The following is an 18,596-nucleotide window of genomic DNA, read 5'->3' on the forward strand; positions in this document are numbered from 1 at the left end:
ATAAAGAAATCAGTTTTTTTTTCTTTTTTAAACATGCAATCATTCAAAATTGGCTTAACTGTTTGAGAGGAAATCTAATGAAAATAATGTTTTCTAATTGGTTTTCTTTATACAACTTTATCTTGTAGCCTGGGAATTAAGAACAATTATAGTTTCTATGACCATAGAAAATAGAACTCTCCGAAGCTAAGAGAAATAATGATCATTAATGAGGATAAAATTCTCATGTTTTAAAAATTATAAAATCTCACTTAATTGAGCTCTCTGCTTTATTCTTTGACATTAGAAAAGTTAATGGAAGAAAAACATAAATTATTAGCCTGCAATCTGGAAAACCAGAAATTGCACTTATGCAAGCAAGCATAAATTTTCATACTTCTGTGTTCCAGGAATGAATTCAATAGTTGTATTTTTCATAATTGCGTAATGAGTGTAAAATATTTAAAACATACGTCTTGACAGAGTAAAAAGTAGAAACACAGATTATGGAAATATGTGAATTTCTAACATGCAAAACGATGTATAAACGTTATGCGAATAAATTAAAGAAAAAGCGTAATATTTAGTGCTTAGAAAATAAATTTATGTAGAATTATCTTTCAATGTTAGTTATATGTGTATTGTTTAATTTCATGTTTTTATATAATTATATGCTTATATTTAAATTGTAATATAATATTTGTAGATCAGAAGCTGCTAGTTTGGGAGACAAAAGATTGAACTTATTAAATGAGATGATTACTGCTATGAGATTAATTAAAATGTACACTTGGGAATTGGCATATACCAAATTAATAGAAAAAATCAGAATGTAAGTGCAATGAAATAAAGTAAACACCTGTGTAAACTGATAAAACTTTATAAAACAAAAACCTGTAAGCAATAAGATTTTCAGACAACCATATTTCTATGTATTCATAAAAACATGTTCGAAACTTAAACCTGCGAAATTAACACAAAATATATTCAAAATTTGACTGGCCAGTTTACACTGGTTTTACTCTGTATTCTAAAACTAATTTGTTTTTCATTGAACAAATACATTGAATCTCTACAGTTTGTATTAATGAACTATTTTTATCTTTGCAGAAAAGAAATGAAAAAAGTTGAATTGTTTTTGTATACAAGAGGAATATCAGTAATACTTGCATATCCTGTATCGAAATTATTTATTTCACTGACATTTCTTGCATTCTTTTTGAATGGAGGACAATTAAATGCTGAAATTGTGTTTGTCACTATGAGTTTTTCAGTGTTTATATTTACCAGCACTTTTAATTTATTTTCTCAAGCAATGAATTTAGTTGCAGAAATTTTGGTTTCATTGAAGCGAATTCAGGTAATAAACTGTTTTAAACACTAAAGAAATGAACGATAGTTTGCGAAAATTATTAATATAAGAGTTATATTTTGATGTTTTATTACTAGAATATTAATTTAAAAGTATTTAAGTATGTTAATATCTAATTTGAAAATGATAATTTTTATTACAACTTTGAATAATAATAAAACGTGCCGAAAAATTGAAATATAAATAAAAAGAAAGCTGCGTAAATGGGACTAATATACAGAAGTGAAGAATTTTTTATAATGAATTTTATAGTAAATTGAAATTATGTTGAATAGCAAAAACTGAAACTACCAGTATTCAGTGATTTTATAACTGAAGATTGGTAGTTGATTTTGAGTTTACTCTTCATCAAAGTCTGTCCACATGAAGCTTTCTGGATTTTATTCATTATTGTAACAGTGCAATAAGGGCTAGTTTTTCATAAAAAATCCTCCAAGTAGGACACCCCTATCAGTAAATTTGACAAGCATCACGTTTCTATATACGAACTCAATTTAAATAAAAACAGAGACGGCATTTAAACGTGAAAAACGTTTTATCCTTAATAACGCAAATTGAGATTCCAGTTGCAGACACTATCGCTCTCTCCTAGGATGGTCATCACATATCATTAAAAACTAAAAACGAGTTGAAAAGTTTCCAGGAATTAGAATCTGTCTTTTGTTAGTTTTTGCTGGAATTACCTTAAGATAGAATTGAATATATTAGATGTTCAAAAATTGTCGAGATTTTTATCAATTTTTGGAAACCGTGTTTAATAGTAGTAAATAATATAATTAGTGGCATACAAAAGAGAATAAGTGAGGTCAAAATTCTTGTTTAAAAAGTTTCTTAATAGTTGTATTAATTTATAACAGGTGTACTAAATTTTTGCAGAAGTCTGATTAAAATAGATTTTATAAATACAGTAGAGCGTAGATTATCCGAAACGTAAGTTATCCAAAAAGTAAATTATCCGAAAGAATTCCAGTCGGTAAATTTAAATTTTCGCCAGTGCTGTGGCTATGCAATCTTTGGCTATGTCTTGGGCTACTCAAATATTTTACGTTTTTGATACTAAATTAACTTCTAAAGTATAATTTTTTTATTGTTTTTATATTTTTCAATATATTTATTTTGTTTGTACAAAATAAACAAATTATTTTCAACGATACAATAGTCACGATTATTATTTTAAAAAGTTTACGTTAGGCTTAACATCGACGAAAATTCGAAAGGCGAAGCGACACGCGACAGAAAAAAATTTCAACATGGGCTAGGTCAATAGATTTTTTTCGTCTATAATCGGTTATCCTAAATATCGATTTTTTTTCCCGAACAACACCAGTCCTTAATTGATTCGGATAATCGACTCTCTACTGTATATAAAATTGCTTGTCCTGACTGACTGAATGACTGACTCACTTACTGATTCATCATTGCCCAGAGCAGAACCCTTAATCTAAAGAGGTGAAATTTGGTGGACAGTTAGGGTATGCCATGGCAATGCACAGTAAGAAGGGATTTTTCGAAATTCTCCCGCGGGGGGAGAGGGAGAGGATTAAAACTTAACCGGAAGAATGGCTTCTACTGTACTATTTTAAATGCGATTTTTTGTTTATATCTGCGTTTTAGTAGGGTATTCCATAGCAATGCACACTAAGAAGGGATTTTACGAAATTTCTCCACGGGCGGGAAGAGGGAGAGGGAGAGAATTTACTCTTCATCGAGTACTTAGGTGTATTAAATTAAGATTGAATGGTGATTGAAACTAATAATTGATTATACAAATATAAGATTTATGTTATTGTCTTCATTTTCTATTTGTGTCTTCAGAATGCCTCATTTCTAGACAAACTGTTAACAAGTCATATTATTTGAGCGTTCTGCATTGTTTAAACGAAGAAATTCGTTCAAACAAACGACCCGATTCGCGCTAAAACTTGCTAGATTTTCACCAAAATTAGAAACCTGTTTACAATGCTCCTATTGTTCGTGAATATTGCACCAATATTCAACACATACAGTTTCGCAAGTGTGCGATAAAATCATATGCCACACTGTGAGAATTTCCTGTTTTATGGACACCGTTTTCAGTCGATTGATGCTATAAAACAGAATTCACTGCGAGTTCTGAAGGAGTTTCACAAAAACGATTTTAAAGCATGTATTGAAGATTGAAAAAAACGTTGGAAGCAGCGTGTTGGTGTAGGGAAGAGATTACATGGAAGTGAAAAGTAAATTTTGATGAATAAATTTAAATCTTATGTTTTATTGAACCATTCATACAGGTTTTTAATCACATGAGTAGTAAATTAGTTCCAAATTATTATTAATTTGGCTTACAAACCGAAAACGTCATATATTAATTAGAGTAGAGTATTTCTTTCTCGATGAAGTGTAGTATTAAGTTTGGTTAAATTTTATTTAAATTCAGCAAATTATTTAATTTTTTGGAGTAAAGCATTGATTTACAGAACTAAAATTATAGAAAAAACTTAATGTTGCGAAAACTACAATTTAAATGTTTCTAAAGGCTGGTATACACGGTAAGGAAATCCTCAAAGGATGTGCTTAACAGACGAAAAAAACTCGGATATAACTGGCTGGATCGAACATAGTAATTTATAAAACTTATTAAAATATCTCCCAACGTATAAAGAATTATTTTTATTTAAAAATGGATAGATAGAAAAAAAAATCACGGTTAATCCTCAAAGGATTTCCTTACCGTGTATAACAGCCTTAATACATGTAATATAAGATGTTTTACGGTAAGAAGGTTCATAACGATTTTGCATTTATTTGATATGGTCTGAAAATATACAAGTACTAAAATGGAATTGTATGTTCAATACTTTCCGATTCTGGTTTCACAGTTTTTAATTTATCAAGTAATTATTTTCTGTGAAAAATCAGATTTATATATGATTTGGAGGTAAAGAAATATTTTTTTCCATCCAACTATGCTTATTGGTCACTAAGAAGCTGTAACAAAGTAAGAAGCATATATTCATTATAACGAAAATATTATAATATTATATTGTGAATATTTAAAAAAATTATAAATTATGATGTTTACATAACGTCATTATTTTTATTGTAGCTTTTTCCAGGTCAGTAAGAAGTCTTGTTTTTTTAAATTCATCGCAGGTTTGACCACTCTCACGATTACATCACTGGGTGGTTAAAGTTAAGATTGGATATTTTTATGTCAAATTCTTATTTTAAATTAAAGTAATTTTGGATTTCTCCATTGCATGGACATAGATTTGTGTTTCTGAGAATATTAGCCGACTACCTTAACTGCCTTGTCCATCCTACAGTCGTGTACAAACTATCATTAACAACATTAATGTTGTTTTTATACTTTTAATCTAGGATTTCCTTCTTCTTGAAGAGAAAGGCAACAATGCATTCGAAATTATAGAAGAAAAGGCAAATTTAACGAAATGTGGAATATGGATGAACAATGTCACAGCTGCATGGAAAAAGGTAAACACGTTTAGTTTTAATTACATTTTGTTTCTTTATTTAAGCAAAATATTGCAGAAAATGAAAAAAATGATTTCGAAAATAAAGAAGTAATTTTAAATTAAGGCATGATACTGAATTACAGAAAAGTTCCAAAATTATCAGACAGGTTTCCAAAACATGAAAAAATTGAAAAACAAGCCTAGTATTGCAAAAATAAAATAAACATTGTTTAAAATAAAAAAATATTTGTGTAATTGACAAACGTTTGTAATACATGGAAAACATGGCTACATATTTTAATAAACAAATGGAATATAAGAACTATTGTAATATTTACGAAACGATCATCAGCCCTTTTTTATAGTTGTTATTACTGATTAAACAGAATAGTTTGTCGATAACAGACTGGAAGCAAAGATTTTATCTTTTTTCTCGTAAATCGATTGATATGTCATTTCACGTGTTAATGGCGTTAGTTAGGTTCTTGTATCAATGACGCTCTCAAAACAGTGGCACTTTGGAGTTTATCCTAAGTAACAAACTAAATCCAAAACTGAATATCGTTAACCATGAATACCAACGATATATATCACTATTCATGCTAACCACGTGTAAAATGTTTTTACTCGATTTAAATAGGAAAGCCATTTTTCATTAAAATTCCTCTCATTTGGTATCTGTCTTTAAAGGAAATACAGAGCATCGCTATATAAATACAATAATCATTACTTAGTTTCATACACGTCATTTTCAATATTGAGGGCTTCCTTCTTCTCTTTTCAATACCTTATTATTGTAGCATTGTTTCTATATGGGCTGTACAGAATTTAATATGAAATACCAAACTGTTGGTTGTTTTCAATGTGCTTGTGATAACGAAGTCATACAAAAAATATCATTAATAATAACAGTTAAAGCTGTTATAGTGTATTAATTGCACTTATACAACAAAGTAACTCCAGTTTGGAATTTAAGAAGTAGAAATGTTTTTAGCGCTTCAGTTAGCACTCTCTTATATAAAATTAGAAATGTTACTTTTGTCGTTTATTAGTTGTTGAATGCTGATAATCACAAAAGAGAGTTGATAATAGAAAAGAAGAAAATTAGAAATTTTCTAGTTTTATGAATTACTTTATATTTTATTATGATCAATCAAAACATATTTGATAATGCATTCTGTTCTCAGTGGTCATCGCGTACGTTTCGAATGTTATGAAAGTAAGTGTGAAATGGGGAGTGTTCCGGTTTAACTTTGTCTCATTGAGGATGGCCATTAAAATATCGTTGACAATTGATAAGTACACAAATACCTATCAACATTCTCTGAATATCACCGAGTCCTGACGCCATTTAGGATAAAACTTTTCTGTGTCGTAAGTTACGAATACCTATTTCTTTTTCGTTTGGCTAAAAGCATTATTTATTTTAGACTGGAACTTTAAAAGGGTATTATATTAGAATGTTAGTTATAACGTGAGTTTCATGAAACTCGTGGTTCAAAGATAGAGTTAGGCGTTAAATCAATCTGAAAGTTTAGAATATAACTATATACGAGCCATTGATTTTGAAAATGGGCCAAGTTTGTTTTATGTTATCGCTATATATTTGAATGAATTTAAAAATATTCGTAAGCAGTAATAGACTTATTTTATATTTCTTGTTGTCTTATTTCATGTAAATTTAATATGCAGTAATGGTTATCTATGTTAGGTGAAAAAATCATGGTTTTAGTATGCGCCAATGGACTTGTCTCACTTTCAAAAGCAATGATTTGTTATAAAGATCGCTGCGGGTCACCTCGACCCGCATTTTAAGTAATAAATTTTATTTTAACTATTTAACTTTTTGCACTTTTTTCTTTTAAATATTATTTCTCATTCTGTTTTGTAATTTAATAAACATATTTGTTTACTTTTTAATACTTAGTTAATTATTTATTAACATTTGAATTTAGAATTGTTAGAATGTTACAATTTTTCAGATACTTAAAACTTTCTTCAAAATTTTATTTAAAAAATTTGAAAAATTAATAATGATAACAAATCATTTTTATTATATAATAGGTATGTCACTTCACGATTAAAAAAAATTATATTTACATTACATAAACATCAAATTACAAGAAACGTCAAGGGTCGCTGTGGGTCACCATGACCCCAAAGAACCATTTTTTTGTAACACATTCTGCGAAAGTGAAAAATGGTTATACGTTACGATAATATCAAAGAATAATAGCCGCTACTGTGAGTCACATCAAAAAAGCATAATTGTTAACGATTCAGCAAATCATAAAATAGGGAGTGTGGGTCAGAATGGGTCATGTGACCTTTTCCGGCCCGCTGCGACACGTTGATTTTGAGTGAAATATAATTATAATAACAAAATTTGAATATTTTATTTATTTGCTTATTTATTTTATTTCAACATTTCATACTTCTTTCAAAAATCTACAATAAAAAAAAAATTATTTAATTTTATAGAAAAAAGTGGTTAAAATAAGAAAAAATATCCAGTAACAAGTTGCATGCATATAATTATATTTTTTAGTTTATATGGTGTAGATTTTTAAAGTATTCATGATGAATCAGTGGAACATAGAATAGTAAATCCATAATCATCAATATCAATATCTATACTAATATTATAAAGAGGTAATGTTTGTAAGTAAGTAAGTAGGTAGGTAAGTAAGTAAGTAAGTAAGTAAGTTTGTATGTAGCCCGTAATCTCCGAAACTACTCATCCGATTTCAAATCTTCTTTCACCAATATTTAGAATAGAACTTCAGGGTCGACACAGGCTGTATGTTATTCTGTTAAACATTCATATAAATTAAAAAATATCATCTAGGGTTAAGGCTTTTCTATCCAACAGATGGCACTATGAGTACGACGACCTAAGTTTGCTTTTCTGTGAGGCATTATGATCTCATTAATCACAAATCATCTTCTATCTATCTATATAAATAAAAATGTAATTGTTCGTTTGTTCCTACTGACTCCTTTGAAATTTTGACACAACACTGCATTCGAATTCGCACGTGTTTTTATATAATATACGTGTCGAAATTCCTCCCACTGAGGGGAGAGGGACAGGATTAAGGCTTACCGTAAAGAACTTGGCTTCTATTATACTATTTTAGATGCAATTTTTTGCGTTTTTGATTGCGTTTTAATAGGCTACGTCAAGAAAATGTACACTAAGAAGGGATTTTTCGAAAAATTCCCCCCCCACGGGAGAAGTGTTATACATTTATAATAGATATATTTTGAGCCACAACAACGTGTAGCGGCATCTGCTAGTATATTATAAAGGTTAGTGTAGAATGGGCGTGCCACTAAAACTCAAAAACGAGTCCCGGTACGATCAAGGAAGTTATATGATGTGGTAGCCCTCTATTCCCCATCCACGAACAAGGCTTTCGTTTTTACCTGAAGGGTGTGCTGTTGAAGATATAAGGGCTGAAGTTTCGCCCTCTAGAAATTTCTAGAACAGTCCAGAACATTCGAAAGTATTCGAGAGCATTCCACAACATTCCGGTATGTTCCGGGATGTTTTGGAACGTTCGGAAACATCCCGGAACATTCCAGGACATTGTGGAACAGTCCAGAACACTCTCGAATGTTGTGGAATGTTCTGGAACATTGTGGACCATTCGAAGCCTTTTTTTTGTATGGGTGGGACTACCCATTGGTGGGGGTATATGAAGCAAGAACCTTCGTAAGTTCGAACCTCAGTTTCAACTAATCTATATATATAATTGAGACGGATTGATAATTATAATAATAAGCGCAACGCCCAAATGGTTAGGAGTTTAAAGTTGAAATTTGATACACAGTTAGGGTACATCACTACAACGCACACTAAGAAAGGATTTTTCGAAATTCACCCCCCATGGGGGAGAGGGACACGATTAACGCTTCAACACTGGAAGTGTTCAGTAACAATGGAAGTGATAATAGAAAGCAACGTGCAAGATTCACAGGCGCAGACGCAGTGTTTTGCGTTTTTCTGGGAAATCGAACATATTTTTAGTTCCATCTAAAAATTTTCTAATTACTCTGGAAACAGAGGGACGTAATTATTGCATTCTGTGAAAAGGGTAAGATTGGCTGTAATGTAATAGACTTAATCTTCAATATCGTTACTTTTTACCCGAGCAACGCCGGGCTTATCTGCTAGTATCTTTATAATTGAATTTAGTAATAAGCCTAATTTTCGCATTTAAAGACAATAATACTATTTTTCCGAAACTGTTTGGCCTACCCCGTTTTGGTAATAAGTCAAGAGTTATAAATTGCAAATATTTTTCTATCGATGTTTTATGAAACAATTTACACGACGCATTTTTTGAAAATTTTATCCGGAAAATATTTAGCCAATTGACTCTTTCTCTATCAGTATTTTTTCTTCCTTTCAAAATTGCCTCATACAGAGCCTTCGTTGAATAGAAATCCTCGCTTTTTATGTACCAAAAATGCAGTACTGTATGTTTGCGACATTTTTGTATTAATTTGCAATAATCCTGGGGAATATACAGTGACAGAGAGTCATGTTTCAATGCTGTCCTTATTTAGAGTGGTCTTGACTCACATTAAAAATTAATCCACAATAAATATTGTTGACAAAATAAATTACTAGTAACCAATTTTTACTGATATTATAAGATATTTATTGTGAATTGAATAAAATATAAATTATGTCAATTTGTAATAAGAATTTACTTTAGCTATTTTTTTTTTCACAAAATGGATTTGCTTCACTTTTAAAATCAACGGCTGATGTTTAATATACAAACTATAAGTGAAATCTATACATAAAAGCGTTTCTTAAACATAATGAGAGCAAGCAAGTAATCTTGCTATTAAAATACAAATGATTTTTTTATTTGAGGACTTTGAATGTAACATCTTAATATAATCTGAGTAGAGAGAGTTCACATAATACAATTATATACTTGTCGTTCACATACTTTATAGAGAATAGTTGATTAATCCTTGGAATCAACTGGAAATTGAGAACTGGGAAGAGAATGATTAATGTCTCGGGCACTCGGAAAGAACGCCAAAAGAGGATCATATTCTGATTATTTATAGCTGAATATTTTAATACTAAGTAAGGGCTCAAATGAGAACGAGAACAAGAGCCAGTCAAGAAAGGTGACCATTTACTCTCTATAATAAATCTCATCCAGTAGAATCATTGGATTATCACGACATGCTTCTGCGATAATGAGAGCAAGCAAGTAATATTTCTATTAAAATACAAATGTTTTTTTATTATTATTTGAGAATTTTGAATGTAACATCTTAATCTAATCTGACTAGAAAGAGCAAGCAAGTAATATCAAAAGTTGGATGGTGCCGTGGATATCCGAGAAAGACATCTGACTCGTGTTATCCTTTTAAGGGAAATTAATTTGTTTTTCTCCTATAGTCAAAGGATATACTTCCTTTTACAAAGATAGATGATTTTTCTTTTAAATAAACTTCAAACAATATTTTACAATTTCGGTAGAAAAAGATCTCCTAACTCCAGATTCTCACATAAACAATAACTATCATTTTTATCAATGAAGAAATTGCAGAAATTAAAGTGCACACATTTAAATGCTTATTTGTATAAAATGTGAATTCCATAAAGTTTCTCATTTTAACTTAATATACCTTTCAATTTCCATTAAATTTTTATAAACACGTTGAGAAATTTATAAGAAAATAGCTTTGCAAATCATGGTTATTTTTGTAAAAAAATAATGCACTTCAGTCAAATTTTAAGTTTGACATTACATACATATCTGTATGTATGTAAGAACAACAGATGTATAAAAGGTATCGTCCTATATCAGACTATTCCTAGTGATGTATCTTTTTATTAAGCTTAACAACATGTCCTATAACATATTGTTACTGCTATTATTGAAAACTGTGTTGGATAAAACAAGAATATTCAATATTCACTAAGATCAGGTGTACTTTGTTACACCCTCTTTATATAAGCATACTTTACTACCGTGGTTATCAATGCTTTTGAACTCAGAAACATTAAACTTTAACATATTTTTTTCTGAAGAACACTTACATCAAATCTAAAGCAGAGGTGGCAAACTTTTTTGAAATCAAGATCGCACTAGGCTAGTATATGACATTATTGGCATTTGCAATTTACATTCCCATGCAAAATTTATTATACATTCTATTGAATTTTTCTTTGCAACAATTTTTAATTGTATATTTGATTTTTTCACAGAACACTTAAAGTGACTTCACGGAACACTCGTGTTTTGCGGACCATGGATTAAGAACCATGGTCTTACTATATATTATATAGCATCCCTTACTTCATCTCTACATATATGTTTGAGGTAGAGCGTTCCTGGAGCGTTTTTAACGTAACTTCAGATATTCTTTATGTTAGTCACATATTAATTGGGCCACATTCCCATAAAATACCTTCCAGGAGGCATCTGCTTGGCAGAAGATCCACATGTCATTTAGCCATGTACCAATATATCCAATCACATAATTTCAAGTGATGTGACAAGAAGTCAAATATGGCAGATACAGAACCTGTTCCATACTTCTCTTCAACAATTGGAAAACTTACACTATTCTTTGTAAACTGCATTTTTCCAATTTCTTTCATTTGATTAAAAACGATTTACTAATTACGAGGATGTTGGAACAAACAGAAATGTTCATTGTTCGTCGTGCATATATTAGTACAATTATTCTTTGGTGATTAATTGCTCTGCAAATATCCGTCTTTTATGAATGTGGAGACTTTACAGAAGTTTAATTTTTTATCGTGGTGCCTGTCAAAAATATTCTATTTTACAATAGCAATTTTAAAATCCTGCTTGCTGTATGTGAATTTATGTGATAAGCAAAATGAATGTGTTGCAAATGTTACGTGCCATGCACGGGTTTATGCAAAGATCTCACTGAATGAAATGCTACCTCTCGAAATTCTCAAATTGCTTTTGGTGTTACTCGTATAACGCAACATTTAGTACCCTGGATTGTTATCAGACAATTCCGGATTATCAACTATATTTTCATGGTTGACAGATAATTTGCAATCTGCTGTGCACATAATTCTGACAAACGCGTATTAACTCATTTAAAAAACATTACACACTAGCAAGTTTATATTCTACAGCGATTTATCAACTTTATTAAGAATAATATGATATTTACTTTATAAAAATTAATTTTATTATATTCTTTGTACTGATTAATAAATGAAAATATTACTTTATCTGCCATTATGTAATTAAGTAATTTTGTCTTTTTAAAGGGAACTGAACCAACACTGAATAATATATCTTTAAACGTGATGCCTGGAGAATTATTAACTGTTATAGGTCCTGTTGGATCAGGGAAGGTAAATATCTTGATTTTGAATTTGTTAATTTGAAATTTATTACATGCTTTGCAATTTTATGCTGAGTGAGATGATATATCTCGATATGAAATTAGACATAAACTTTCTTAGTACAAATGCTCTAAAATTAAATTTTACTTCAGTTCTAAGACATGAAACCATATCGGGACAATTATTTGAAGAGTTAAGTATATTATATGTATTGCATTGAAAAGTGGTTGTAAAATATCTACAATTATTTTCGATTTTATCATAAAACATAAAGATAAAATTGATCGGCGTGATGTTGATTTAAATGAAAACTTTTATTACGAATTTATTGAAAATAAAGTATAAAAATGTAGTTGTTTCATTGTTAGCTAGAATTTTGAATAAATAAAATAAAGGTCGTCACATTGCTTATCAAAGTTTAAGGATTTATTTTTCTTAACAAAATGATTATTAAAGAAATGTGTTGAAGTAATTTAAATTTTCTTAATTTGAGAAACAATTCTGGTTATCGATCCAAATTATAAGTCAGATCGTTAGGAATATTGTATAGTTTTATGAGTGTACAAGTAAGGTTCGTGTTTTTAAATTGAAACGTTCTGGAAATCAAAAATCTCTAAATAAGAAACGAAGAAATTTTTAATTATATTGAAAATTTATATAAGTTATTTGGCGATATATTTGTGTATAAAGGAGAAATGGAAGAAGAGATTTTCGATAAACTAGAAATACCACCAGAAGATTGGATCTAAAATTACAGATTTTAATTTTACAGACTAAAATTAAATCTGTAAAATTATTAGGTATTAGAGTTCAATGTATAAATATGTATATAATGAAAATTGTATTTAAGCCTAAAGCACTACATTTTGGTGAAAATTTCCCCCAGGCATGTCTCTTTCTTCTGCCGCTATGCGGGGCTTTGTTATCAGACTTCGATATCTCATGTTAATATGTTTCATGTAAATAGTTTTCTTGAATTATTCACAACATATCAATTATCCTTATTGAAACTTTCTAAATCGCATATGAATGTATCTATTCCTACATACGTCACTCTCTGATAGAAGTGTGACTTATGCAGAAAAATTATTTATGATGTGTCTCACAGTCTTACTAATTTACTCTCATAAGGGGAAATTCTTATCATCACATAGAAGTCTATGACTATATTTAATTTTTGCAGTTAACTTTCGCTCGAGCTGTACAAAATATTTATGTATTAAAAAAAGTTTATTTTTCTGCTTATCGTAAAATTTACTTGATCTGAAATTGGAAAAAGTAAACTTAGCAAATTTGAACCCGTTATGAGTTATGTTAAGCTCTACCAATCGACATGAAGATTGTTTGTAATTAGAGAAGAGCTTGTTACATTTTTTAGTAAAAATTTTATTACTTTCCAAAAAAAAGTTTACACCAGGTATAACCTTCTTATGTTAATGCTAACAATATGCCATTGTTTTTTACCCTGTAAGAAAGACACACCTTCTAGATTGGAAAGGCCTCAATTATTGTAATGATTTCAAAATAATCAAAATAACCTTGGTTAAACATTTGAAATCCAGTTTTCACGAATCTAATAAGTTTTAACTTTTTACACTCACTGCAAAAGGTTCAGCACAGGGCGATAAACTGCGAAAAAATCGACAAATACAGCTGTTATTGACACGAAATGCGGCAGGACAGTAGCAAATATGTTTATGCGTGAAACAACACAAAGAATTACATAGAAAAATGAAAGCAATATTCATAAAGTATAAAATGAAATGACATTGGAATCATTAACAAAACGATGTTTAAATCCAAAACAAACAAACAAAATCGACATTAATAGGGTAAATGGTCACCCCTTATCTTTACACAAAGTTTACAGCGTGTAATCATGCTTCCCATGAGGTGATCAATCACTCCAGAGTAAAATAAGTGCCATTCCTCCTGTATAGCAGTTTCAACTCTGAGAGTGGCAGGGGGTGGGAAACGTGCACACACAGCATGGCCAAGCAATCCCAAAGATTCTCAATTGGATTGAGGTCTGGCGAATAGGCCGACCAATCTATACGCGCGATTCCCTCACTTTCGAGATATTCGTCGACGAGGCAGCTCTATGGGGTCGTGCGTTATAATCCATTAAATCGAAAGCAAGACCAACTGCTGCAGCATACAATTTCACAGTGGGTTCGAGGACTTCATCCCGATACCGGACAGCCATCATAGAACCTCTTCGATAGATGTGGAGTTCGGTGCGATATCCCAACAAAATGTCTGCCCGTACCATAATGCTTCCACCTCGGAATGCGTGATTCTCGATGATGTTCTGGGGTCGATTGCATGTGCCTTTTTTTCTCCTACTCTTACACGTTTGTCATCTGGCTCTAGGGAAAATGGCGAATCATCCATGAACATAACGTTGCCCCAATCAGACACAGTCCAATCCGCATGTTGTCAACACCACTTTAATCGTCTGCCTATGGATTGGACGGATAGTGGAACACAAACTCGTGGTTCCCGGGCATACAGTCCGTTCATGTGTAGCCTTCGGTACATAGTAGCAGATATCGTTTTACCATTGGCTGCTGCAACCATCGATGTCACATGTGTAGAGGTTGCTCTTCGATTTTTCTCGGCTACAACAGCGATATAGCGACCTTTTGCAGGGATGGTAACTCTTGGGCGACCGGCCACAGGTCTTCGGACAACTGTTTGGAATTGTTTCCATAACCGTGAAATGACAGAATGATGAACGCCGAAGAAAAGAGAAACATCTCTGGTTGATTGTCCTGCTTCAAAACATCCCACACACCGCCAGCGCTCACTGTCTGTCATTCGTCTTCTGGAAGTCATAGAAACACGTCAGTCCATCACACTAATTGTACGACAGTTCTCCACACTTTTTCTCGGCACTTACATGCAACTCCTCTCACACTTCAAAAGGCTGGCTTCTTATACGACTGCGTGTTTTACATATTTCGCGACACGTAACCATGAGTGATAGTAACGTAACATATTTGCATACTTCCACCTACCTCTGCAGTTAATTGCAGCCTTTCAAATGCAGTTTTTTCCAAACAAGAACATTTTGCTTAACTTTTGGCAGTGAGTATATTTTTAGACTATCCTAATAATCTGCAATTTTCATTTTGTTGTTCAATTAAGTATTTACTTACTCGTCGTTTGAAAAAATGAGTTGTACAGTACATCTTTCTGATTATATAATCCATAAATGCAAAAATTAAAAACATATTAAATTTCACCTTACTGTATATTATATACTTGTCTTAAATCTCACTGGACCCTGTTGTCTTTTTAAATCAGAGTAGTAAAATCTTTCTTTATTATCCCCACCAAAAGAAATAGACCGAGCCTATTCCCATTGTGAAAATGAAGGAACTGAAAATTATTTTTTTACTCAGATTATATTAACTGCCTTATTGATTAGAACTGGGTCATATGACAAAATGATCAAGGGGAATGTGTTCTTTAGAGCTGTTGCAAACTACAGGAAGCTGGAGCTAGCGTACGCTCGGTCACGCTACAAAGCCCAGCCTTTTTTCTCATGAGGCTATGAGCCATTTTTTGTAGGTAAGCTACGTGTGCAGAAAGCAGTTGCAAACTGTACAACGTTTGCTCGCATAAAAGGGATGGCATCATAAGAGATTAGTTAACTGACCAGTTATTAAATTAATGTTCTGGATTAATTACAATTAATGTTGATTTCGTGTTCAGAAGCTAAAAGCTCTCTTAATTGTGTTTGTGTGAAATCCCTCTTGTGCTTTATGCATTGTTCCACATGACTTGGATTTCACAGATGTGGCTTGACTATAGAACAAAGATTTTATTATAACCTATACTTGTAATTAGTCAGTTTTTATTTCAAATTTGGAAACAGCAGGGAAAAACATGCCTACTGAAAGCTTAACTAATTAGGCTTAACTAGCCGAAAATATTTATGTATAACGGTTACACTATTTTCTTTTCAATACTAAATGTATTTTAATCCTGTAATTTACTTACATCGATAAAATTCTATTATTTCTTTTTCAACGCTTGACAACATGTCCATGCATTCGTCCATTTTCCCCGCTCTCTCTTGGTAGTGTGACTGCTCTATCTGTTGAAATCGCTTCGCTAGCACAAGAAAAAACGCGAGGTCATGAAGACAGAGGCGGAGACATTGACGTTATCGGATGTGCTAGCGCACGTTTGCTAGCGTTTTGCTCTTGCAAAACTCTAGTTTGCGATGGCTCCTAAGATTTAACAACTAATGTTTCCAGTAGTAAATTCTATACTGTAGACCCCCTATAACGCGTAGATACGTTCCATCCTTAAATACATGAGCCAATCACAGCCCGACACATGTGAAGTTTACGGACTACGGCTGTTTGAAAGGTTTTCTTCCATAAAATTAATCAATTCTAGACTAATTTGACTCAACATTTCCAAAACACATAATTTTTTGGGAATAATCCGTATAAACTATGCTATAAAGAAAAAGTTGTAGGATTACTTACCGAGTGTGCACCGTTCGTCGTCGTCATTGCTTAAGCTTGTTTTCGTCGCGGAGCAGCGCACCAAACGGCGGCCGCAATTTTTGATAAGTTATTTCTCTGCGAAAACTTCGTTGAACTTTGGAGACATCATTAATATAAATAATTTTTATGGCTGTTGAATAAGAAATGTTTCTTTTACAAGAAATGTATAAAATTAGAGTACTGTATTAGACTTACGGTACCTAATTTACATACTGTACAGACGATAGTAAACAACTTACTCGCCTAAACTCTCTGTAGCATGGCGCTGGACGGCGGAAAGTATATATATAATTATAATAAAGTTACAATAAATTAAGTTAACATATAATTATATATACAGTACCTAATTTATATATAATACTGTACAGACGATAGCAAACTCAATTTACTCGCCTAAACTGTCCGTAGCGTGGCGCTGAACAGCAGAAAGTTGTTCGGCTGCTCATCCACTATTGATCCAGATTCGACCAATCTTATCGCGACACGAGTCGGCGACGACGTTTTACGAGTCCCTTTATACGAATACTGCCACAATTTTTTCGTTACGTTATAATAATTTTCGTTATAGGAACCCACGTTATAGGGGTCTACTGTATATATAGATTTAAAATTTTACATATTTTTAATCCAATAGAATTCTGCGTTGAATTTTATACGATAATTGTTGTGATGAGTCAATTCGAGTTTTACCACGATTAAGATAGAAGTAATTCTTATAAATACGAGAAAACACAAGCTTTTTAATTATTTTATACAAATATAAATTTATATNTCCTATTTGTTTTTGGCTACATTAAAGCATTTTTTTGAAAATATACAGTAAGGTTCCATATTACCACCCGATTTTCTCTAAGCCTACTTTCGGACTTTTAGTACAAAAGCCTTCAAAAACCATACTTATAATTACACTAGCGAAAAATCCAATTAGGAACATTTAGTTTACTAGTTACCAGTACTTTTCGCACAAAAAATGTGGATGTAGTTATGATACCTTGTTTACAATTCACTAAAATGTAATTGGGGTTCCATAATACCACCTTCTCCTCTATATATAATTATAATAAAGTTAAAATAAATTAAGTTAATATATAATTATATGTATAGTACCTAATTTATATATAATACTGTACAGACGATAGTAAACTCAACTTACCCGCCTAAACTCTCTGTAGCATGGTGCTGGACGGCGGAAAGTAGTTCGGCTGCTCGTCCGGGATGACGAGTTGGCGATGACGTTTTACCGCGTTTTACGCGTCCCTTTTAGCGTCTTTATACGAATATTGTCGCACTTTTTTCGCCGCGTTATAGGAATCTACGTTATAGGAACTCGTGTGACCTTTCGGGTCGGCACCTCTTTGGTACCCTGTCAGGAGTGACACCACCGTGTTTCTCGAAACACGGAAACCGAGACGGCGATTACGTCACGCCGTCGCGCGAGCGGTTCCGTATGTGGTCAGACGGATTCTTAATGTCGATTCGAGAGACAACANACTCCTCCGAACTCTCTCTTTGCAATCAGACATTCGTCCGGAGCAATTTTAGAAAAAGACACTAGGTAGAAAGTCCGAAAATATCGAAAAAGAGCTGCTGGAATATATATTGTTGATGGACGTCATAGTTTTCTATTATAAAAGCATTTTGCGATAAAATACATTAGAGTAAATAATTTTGTAATTATTTAACATTTTTTGTCCTTTCCTATTTGTTTTTGGCTACATTAAAGCATTTTTTTGAAAATATACAGTAAGGTTCCATATTACCACCCGATTTTCTCTAAGCCTACTTTCGGACTTTTTGTACAAAAGCCTTCAAAAACCATACTTATAATTACACTAGCGAAAAATCCAATTAGGAACATTTAGTTTACTAGTTACCAGTACTTTTCGCAC

General features: G+C 31.8%; 1 protein-coding gene across 1 annotated transcript in view; it reads left to right on the forward strand.

Annotated features, from left to right (window-relative positions):
• Nucleotides 1-786: 786 nt before the first annotated feature.
• The window catches only part of LOC111613428 (multidrug resistance-associated protein 4-like), a 65,118-nt gene continuing 47,308 nt past the window's right edge, over nucleotides 787-18,596 (forward strand). The window contains exons 1-4 of the mRNA XM_023354789.1: nucleotides 787-811; nucleotides 1,090-1,339; nucleotides 4,712-4,825; nucleotides 12,104-12,190. Of these exons, the coding sequence (XP_023210557.1) occupies nucleotides 1,097-1,339; nucleotides 4,712-4,825; nucleotides 12,104-12,190 (444 nt within the window). The 5' untranslated portion in view covers nucleotides 787-811; nucleotides 1,090-1,096. The remainder of the gene's footprint in view (nucleotides 812-1,089; nucleotides 1,340-4,711; nucleotides 4,826-12,103; nucleotides 12,191-18,596) is intronic.

The sequence above is a fragment of the Centruroides sculpturatus genome, unplaced genomic scaffold, assembly GCF_000671375.1.
Source record: "Centruroides sculpturatus isolate CEXI.00-Female unplaced genomic scaffold, Cexi_2.0 scaffold1755, whole genome shotgun sequence".
Classification (NCBI taxonomy): Eukaryota; Metazoa; Arthropoda; class Arachnida; order Scorpiones; family Buthidae; genus Centruroides; species Centruroides sculpturatus.